This window comes from Anneissia japonica, unplaced genomic scaffold, assembly GCF_011630105.1.
Source record: "Anneissia japonica isolate Jap-2015-1 unplaced genomic scaffold, ASM1163010v1 scaffold287754_len4335492_cov202, whole genome shotgun sequence".
Lineage (NCBI taxonomy): Eukaryota > Metazoa > Echinodermata > Crinoidea > Comatulida > Comatulidae > Anneissia > Anneissia japonica.
Genome location: NW_022705543.1, coordinates 1,837,673 through 1,846,997, shown reverse-complemented (window position 1 = coordinate 1,846,997; position 9,325 = coordinate 1,837,673). Strand labels below are relative to the sequence as shown.

Below are 9,325 nucleotides of genomic sequence, written 5' to 3'. Positions count from 1 at the left end.
CTTCCCCCCCCCCGCCCATAAATTATATCCTAGAGCCGCCACTGCTTGGTTCTACATAAGTTTAAGTCATTTCACAATGACAGGGTATAAAATAAACCATGGCATCAGGGTAACTCTTCTACTTTTCCGAAAGGTTGAATGGGTTCTTGAAAGTGCACACGATAAAGTACTTGGAAGTACGAAAAGGCTTGGTTCCAGTGGCGGCGCCAGCGGGGGGCGGGGGGCAGGCGTCTTAAGCCCCACATCGGTTTGGTCAATCCCCCCTCCCATCGGCCAAAGCTCGTCGGGCAGTCGGACCAAAACAAAATAGGCCTTGTTTTCCCATTCCAGCCACTTCCGGCCATCTAGAAGTCCCAATTTTTTTTTTAAATCTTGTTTTGGGGGAGGGACACCCCCTCCCATACCAACATCCGACAACATAACGCTGCGCACTATAAAGTCAGACATCTTAGCCCCCCCCCCCCACCTGCTTGGTTCTACAATGGAGGTATAAAAACCTCCATGGTTCTACGAACTGAGCGTCTCGAATCAGCGCCAATGTTAATTAAGGCTATAGTTAGTGGCGCCCCTGCCTTAACGCTTCACTCAACTCGCTCAATACTACTACAAGATACTACAGACTAAATATTTAATGGCGTATTATTCATTTTTAATTACTTCATGTTTTTCGTTTCTCCAAAATCATGATGTTGTTCTAAAGGTCAAGTTGTACCAAACTTTAATGTTGTACCATCAAGTTGTAGCAAGCTTGATGTTTGAAGTTGTATCAAACATGAAGTTTCTTAACTATATTTTCAAACTGTGCATAATATGTGTTACAGTAATACAATATGTAAATATACCTGTGAAAAACATAGGTGCAAGTAAAAGTACATTAAATTAATTAATTTTAATCTATAAGTTTAAAACCTGTAATGTATATCATAATGAAGTTAAAGATGTATTATCAGTCATGAGGTAAAGATATTTAAATTGCTTAAATTTTGTATTTAAGTAAGTTAATTACTAATTAAATGATTATGATGATTAAATAATAACTTTCCTGTATTCTTTGGGATATATCCTTAAATTGGCTAGTAATCAAAAGAATTTTGTAGTAAAATATCTGTAAATTATTGAAACTACTTTTTTTTCGATCTGTTTCTCTTTGGGAGCTGATAAATTATTTGATCTTCGAACTTCATTTGAATTTTTGATGTATTTTTCTGTCTTTTTGACTGATAATACATCCATTAATGTACGTAAAAGGTGAAAAGATAACCAATTCGCATAGAGTTATAATAACTCTATGGTTTTCCCAGTTCATTTCAACCGTTGAGGGCGCTTACAGTAGGCCTAACAGCTATATAGTTCCTATAAGGAAGGAAGGGAATTATTTCTCTTATCGCTGCGGATCGCGAAGTGGTTTTTCTATTTTATTCTTTTGTCACAACACAAAGCGCTAATACGCCTCAAACGCATCCAGATATAACCAAATATCAAACAATGAAATAGTAGTGAAAAACTTTGAAATCTATGATGAAAAATGAAACTGACTGATTAGGAGATAAATCATCGGACGTAAAAGATTAAATAGCAGGAAACGTAAGGATCAAGACTTCTCACCGATGCACTCCATGAAAGCTGAGGAATTGGATACCCCTAGGATACTTCGCTGTCCGATCATCATCATCATCAGTTGCCTTCTAACAACAGATTTCCTTAGAAAGAAGCGATGTCAGTAGGAAGCAATGCATTATTTGAGGAATACTCAGATTTAGAAATCAACTCAGAAAAGACAGACATCAACTCAGAAAAATTAAATGCACGAGAACAAGACACTGACTATGTCAACGATGGACGTGTCTTCTCGCTTTTAGTACTTTTTAGCTTTATTTCTTTGTACACCGTTATAATTGTTGCTTTCTACAGTGGTGAACATACCAATACTTACATCAGTGGAGAAGCTATTGATTGGATCTGTATTATTCTTTTCTTAATTTCCACAATCATCATGATGCATGTTTTGCGAAAGAACAGATCTTTGAAATGGTTGGACTATATTCGAAGCCCTCATATATATTCTAAACCCATGATTAATGGAGAACGTCAACCACTTCTTCTCCAAAGTACATCAATTGATGTAAGCGGCCAAACCACTTCCGAACCCATTATCGGCATTTACATCTTCGGTTTTTCCAACATTTTACTCTTAATCATTAATATCATAATCTTTGGAAGATGTATTGCGGTTCTCTTAACAGTAATATACAAATACCGAGAAATTGTGTTTATTATATCAAACAGTCTGCAAGTCATTTTCGTCTGTGTTCAGATGACGTTCTTTATAATCTTCAGAGGCGCATCATTCAAGAATTGCTCCTGGTTCCAATATGCTTTTATCATAATCATTTCTGCAAACATATTTGCTTGGATGGCAAGCGTCGCAAAGGAAACATCTATTGTACTTGGAATTGAAGTTGAATATCAAGAAATGGATTGGCCACTGATCAATTTACAGTCAGCAAACAAATCTAATATTCATGATGACGTTGTTTTGTGCTACAAGCAGATGATGGCAGATCCTCCAGTCAGTCCTTTTATTAGCCTACATATTTTCTTAACCATCTTACAACCTTTTTCCAATGAATACAATATTTTGGCTGTAAGTATTCTCCTACACTACTGGAATGGTTTGCATTCAACGGAAATATACACTACATGCAATATTAGAAGCAACAATAAAGCTAATAGCAGAACCAACACTGCAGGCAACTCTAGAAGCATTAATAATACGACAGGCGACACTAGAGGCGACACTAAAATCATTACTACTAACACTACTGGCAATAGTAGAGGCAACACTAGAAGCAAAACTCGAGGCAACATAATCAACCGCAACATTATTGGAAGACTGGATGAGGGAAACATTATTTACACAAACGTGAGATTTGACCACACTGCATGCGACGGGATTCCACCTAGAGTGAATAGTAGTTACGTATTCATCACCTTAATTCTATTTTTATTACTTCTAGGTGTATCTGTATTTGTAGTCAGTATACTTCAAGTATATGTATTGTACAAAGGTGATATCTACCTTGCTATTAAAATGTTCATCCTATTAACACACTGCACTTTGCAGGTTTTAGCTGGCGGAATTGCCACGAAATACCTAAATAAAAACCGACGGACTATCTTAAAATCACTCAACAGAAGCGAAACATTGCTTCTTTTTTCAGTAATTAGTGTAATTCTGCTAAATTTTTGCAATTTCGTATTAGCTACTGGTTATGTGATTGATCATGTTAAGAATCCGACATTGACTACCAATGAAAATTCATCAAACATAGCTCTTACCAATGCCAGTCAGGTTTGTGTCATGGTCATGGCAACATTAAATACGATAGAAGTTTTCATTCAAACTATGCTCATCCTGAAAACGCAGCGAATTAGCAGTGTCGACGAGGGCGCTGTTGAATTGCGACGCTGTTTGATTTATTTGATGATTTCTAACACCATTACTTGGTTGAGAGATATCTTTTTTGCTACAGATTTCAGTGTAAATACCATGTCAAGTAAAAGTTTACATTTTGGAATTTTTGATATAACTAGCATTATACTTTCTCCACTTGCTGCATTTTATCGTTTTAGTTCCGCAGTTCTACTGTATCAATCTAGTAAATCATTAAAACACAATGTGTCTTGTTAAAATGAGTCTTGTACGCTGGTTATGGTTAAAATTTGAAACTATATCTGAATTGATATTTTGACAAAAATTGTGTTTCAATGTTCCTGAAAAGTTTCATGGTAGCAAATGTTCTGAGTTAAGTTACCAAATGTAAAGGTGTTTTGAGGCACATTTTAGAAGGAAAACAAGCACAAAATTTATCAGTTTATTTGAGGAAATTTTCTCTAAATTATGTTTTATATTTCTAAACGTAAATGATCTTACTCCGGTTGTACCTAACCTGAATCTGAATCAAAGTCTGAAGTAAAGCTTGTATCATCTATCTAAATATAACAATAATTTTTTTGTACCACTAGTAAGACACTTCAAGTTGACGTGTTTTTTTTTCTCTGGTAAGAGCCGTTTCACTGTTTTGGATTTTGCAAATACACACCAATTGAAACTTAAAGAGGCCTATAATATACCTGCATTGGGAAAACCCGTATTTTAACTAACAATGTCACACTTGAATACCACGCTCTCTATTTAGCTATCTAAAGTTTCTGAATAAGCTAGATGTGTATAAGAGACAGGTGAAAAACATAGGTGCAAGTAAAAGTACATTAAATTAATTAATTTTAATCTATAAGGCTATCGAAATATCCGTTTGATTTTGTTATAGCTTAATAAATTTGTGTTCCGCAAGTCAACTTTCAATGAATGTGCACCGTTTTTTCATTGCTTTTGCATTTTATTCCACTTGGAGCATACATGCAAACCCACTCTTATATATATATATATATATATATAATTTAACCTTCTGTTGGTTAGTAAAACAATTTTAATGCATGTTGGTCACATCTAATAATAAATAGTATATTTTATTGATTTAAGTGCAATATTCAGAATAAAATCTATGTGTCTGCCCACTTTCGTTTTTGAAGTTATTGATTTAGCTTAGGACTTTGGTAATGATAAAAAAAATACTGTGATATTAATGATGAGGATGATAGTGAGTGGGGATGATGATGATGATGACGACGACGATAATATGTGATGCTCCCCTGTGTGAAGTAAAGTTGTATTTCTACTGAAATTTACCTGCCTGTCGATAAGTTAAATTTTGTATTTAAATGAATTGTGTACTCTGTAAATTTCTCATACTGAGAGACGCAATTAGGAATCCGATAAATTATTACTATCTGAACCAAACAGCGCCACCAACATTTACGATAAATTGTCAATAATGGGATTTACTGCCGCGAACATCGAAATTGTCAAATGAAAATACTAAATTGGTTCGGTTTAATTGCTATTTTATAAAATTGGTTTATTTAATGAGAAATTTCAATTTCATACATAGACTGGGTCAATTTCCCAAAAATATGACTTCCGAAAGTAAATTGTTTTAATTTATGGCATACAAGCTTTTTGGGGGTTTGAGGGATGCTGAACTCAAATCTGCTGTATGGCAAGCTCAAAAATGACTGGAAAGCCTCCAAATCCAATATGGCCGCCAAATTGTTGATACTTGTCATAACTTCCATAATATTCCACATACAGTAGAACAACAGTTTTAGAGTCTGTTATTTTTGGTGTCAGGGCATAATTATAGTGGCACCTTCAAATGTCGAATTCACCCATAAGTGGTTGCAGAAATCCACGGTTGCTGCCAAATTGTAATATTGACCATAACTACCTTAATATTCCATGTAGAACAGTGGCTTTTTTAGCCTATGATTTAAGAAAATAGGGGCGTACAGTGGCACCATCAGAAATCAATTTCAGCCATTAGCTGTTGCATAAATCCAAGATGGCCGCCAAAATGGTCACAAACTGTAATATATACCCTTTAACTCCCTTAATATTCCATATAGAACAGTGGTCTGTTTTTATTCTGTGCTTTGAGATGATAGACAGTAGCGCCATCAAAAGTCAATTCCAGCCATTAGAGGTTGCAGAGATCGAAGTTGGCCTCCAAGAATGGCCGCAAAATGTTAATATTGACCGTTCACTCCCCTAATATACCGTACCATAGAACAGTGTTTTTTCCTGTCTGTGATTTGAGATTTTATTGTTAGAGCATACAGTTGTACCATCAAAAGTCAAATTCAGCCACTTGCAAAAATTTAAGATGGCCTTCAAATTAGGCCTAAAAATAAATTGTTTGTTTGCCCTTCTTTTTTTTAATGATAAATAGGGGTGGGTGGAAAAATTATTTATTTATTTATTTTTTAAATACTCAATAGATGGAATAAAAATAACCCACAGAGGCCTAGTATAGCAATATCTTACATCAGACATCTTTAGACTAATTTGTAGGGCATTTGGCAAAAAATAAAAATAAATTCAATCACATTTGTGTATTATTCGTAAAGAAAAAAGTTTAAAAAGAAACTTTTTAAAGTTTTTTTTTGTTTTTTTTGTTTGTTTTGTTTTTTGTTTTGTTTTTGTTTTTCTGCCCCTATTTTTTTCAGTGAGTTAGGGGCGGGTGGAGGAGTGTAAACAAACCATTTTTTGGCCTTATATTCCACATTATGGTTTGTTGGGTATGTCATAAGAAATTAGTTTGATGAACTACCCTATTTGATAAGTGCTATTTTCCACAACACAACATTGAAACTGATGGAGTATCCACCAGTAAGAAAGCCTCTCCCACAAAGAAAAACTGAAGGGCAGATGGAAAAACAGAAATCAGATGAATTATAAGAGAAACTAGTTTGGTAGTCTGTTGGAGAATAGCCTATAGCAATATTAGTAGAGCCTATCACCAAAAAATGAGTGTCCTGCCCTACAAAGACGAACTGAAGAGAATTTCAAAAGAGCAAATAAAATGACGACATAATCATAGGAAAACGATGAAATCGTTTTACTACTACGAATTTATCGATTTCCCATGATATGACGTCATTTGGTTTGATTTGTGAAAATATTTTTTTTATCGTATACACGATGAATCGTTATCGAATCGTGCTAGTGTGAAAACTTCATTTATTTCTTTTATTTTCTATATGAGCAATTGCTTTTCTTTTTATCGTTATCATTATCGTTGCTAGAGAAACGGGCCTTCACACCGTTTTTGTTATTAAGCTGTTTGTTTTGAGTATTATAGCTGAACTATATTACAATGAATATGTATTGTAATCGTGCGGTTTTAGCGTTTTCTGAATTCAAGCATGATCCGAAAGTTTCTAATGTTTACAAGATGACCAAGTACATATTAATGCATGCTAATCAGTCTGAAATGATATACAAAGATAACTGCTAATATTTGTTTTGCATCTATTATACACTGGCACTCACAAATGTAAAAATTGGATTGAAAAAAAATAGATAACAATGGACCACTAAAATCCATTGTAAATATTTATTTGAGTTCATACACCGATTTTGTTTTAAGTTGTTTGTTTTCAATATTAGGCCTATATTTATTTTATTTACATAATGATGAACATGTTTTAAAGTCTTGGTGTATAGCGCTCACAAGTTTGATATAGGGGAAGCAACAAACGATTCTAAACTTTTACAAATAGGCCTATAAAATAATTTGAAAACTTTTTTGTTTACAAAATCGTTTTAATTGGGTTATTTGCTCACTGCGCCTTTGATAATGTTTTTTGAATTGGCGCGTTATAAATTTCTGCATATTATTATTATTATTATTATTATTATTATTATATGACCTGTTAAAAATGGGAAAGCTAGTTTAAAATATTTTAAAGATTTTAAAGAAAGTGGGGGAGGGTGGGGATATGTTGCATAGGATACGTCTACAATGCCGTCCTTCCTTCGGATTTAAAATCTTTGTCGTTTTACCTTTGAACTTGCTGATCTATCAAGCTATATCACTGCAATTATCATTAGGCCTACCATGAATAATAAACTGTAATTACGACAAGGGTTACCATTACCGTACCAGTACTATATTACTATTATGATAATCAATAAATTATGAATAAACCTGCCAGAATTTGTTATTGTCATGTGATCATAATAGGGGCGGTACACACATTTGACGAAATATGGCCGTCTGTGGAGTTGTGTGGTATGCAATCTAATAATTATTTCCTTTTGAATAAACAACGATGGCGTCTGTAAAAGTAGCTGTCCGAGTGCGACCGATGAACACAAGGTATATTACTTAAATTTTAATTTGTACTGAGTTAAATAGGCGGGTTTTTTCATGTTGTTTAAAGCTTAGCCCAGGCCAAGTTTGTGACTAGCAAATCATTGTTGTAGACCAAGCTATGCTATGGTCCGGGCCTTGCGTTCATAGAGTTCCTATGGATCATCTATTTCTTAACATCAGGGCTTAGGCTAGGCCTCAGTCTTGCCTTTTCTAAAATTGTATTTAATATACCTAAAAATGATAAAGGTGTATTCATCGGTTTACTAAATAAAAGAAGATATTAATATTTGATGAAATTTATCAAATGTCTTTTTTTCAATTTTTTTTCATCTAGGCCTAGGGGCCTAGGCCTAAGCCTTAGGCTAAGCTACTGTATGCCCTGGCTCTCTAGCCTAGTAGGCCTGTTAAATGTCAAACCGTACCCATGCCAACCCGTACCCCACAAACCGTACCCAAATTTTGGTCAATCCGTACCCACCTTTGGTCAACCTGTACACGAACCCGTTCCCAAGTTTGATGAAAAATATTATTTACTATATAGAACATTACGCAAATTATATTGTCTATTTAGATATTAATCATGTTAAACTGTATTATGAATGCCTAACTTACCGATTAGAAGATATATTACCTTTGATAGAATGCATTCAATCAAAAAATTTATGATTGCCAAAGAAGCCGAAACACGCAAGTTGGGGGCGCTACATATTATGGCTCCATTCGTGGTGTCGTTATTTGTTTCCACAATGTTTTACAATGTAGGGTCTAGTAATTAAATGAATACAAGTAGACCTAAATATAAATAAGTAAATATATAAATAAAGAAATAAAGAATAGGCCCAAAGGCAAAAGAAAAGAAAAAGAAAAATTAAAGCCAGAGAAAATTAAAAATAATTTGAAAATTATGAGAAAAGAGAAAAAAAAGAACACTAATAAAGAATAGGCCCAGAGGAAAACAAAACGAGGCAGAGAAAATTGAAACTAATTGAAAATTATGAGAAAAGAGAAAAAAAGAACACTAATAAAGAATAGGCCCAGAGGAAAAGAAAACTTACCTTAATATTAGCGGCAACGACAATCTTACAGACCGCACGAGATCCTACAGATACAAATATCTTTTGGGTACGGGTTGACCAAAATGACGTTTGTACGTGTTGACCAAACGTGTCTACGGGTTGACCAAACGTGGGTACGGATTGACCTAAATTTGGGTACGGGTTGGTAGGGGTACGGGTTTGTTTGGGTACGGATTGACCGACACCCAGTAATAGTAGTAGTAGGCCTAGGCTCGAGTAGTAGTGGACCTGGTTAGCTAGCCCAGGCTTAGACTATGCCTACCTAAAACTTTATGCCTAGCCTAAGGAGGTGGTTTGTGATATAGGCCTAGGAATAATTGTAGGCCGATTCTGGATTCACAAAAAGTTCAGGGCTTCAATTCGAGGTTTTACTGTAATGTATTATTGTTTTGACATACAAAATTATATTGTTGTCCAGTCTTAAATTAAACTTAAAATGCTTCATATTATCCTGATAATCCACAGTACAGT

The 9,325-nt window shown here is 34.6% G+C and overlaps 1 protein-coding gene across 5 annotated transcripts in view; it reads left to right on the top strand.

Moving 5' to 3' along the window:
- Positions 1 to 7,627: 7,627 nt before the first annotated feature.
- Positions 7,628 to 9,325, top strand: part of LOC117105833 (kinesin-like protein KIF16B) — a 41,598-nt gene continuing 39,900 nt past the window's right edge. For 3 of the 5 annotated variants that reach the window (XM_033247133.1, XM_033247132.1, XM_033247131.1), the window contains exon 1: positions 7,629 to 7,781. In XM_033247133.1, coding sequence (XP_033103024.1) covers positions 7,735 to 7,781 — 47 coding nt within the window. In that variant the 5' untranslated portion in view covers positions 7,629 to 7,734. Of the gene's footprint in view, positions 7,782 to 9,325 lie in introns of all 5 variants that reach the window. The other 2 variants (XM_033247135.1, XM_033247134.1) reach the window with 1 other exon arrangement.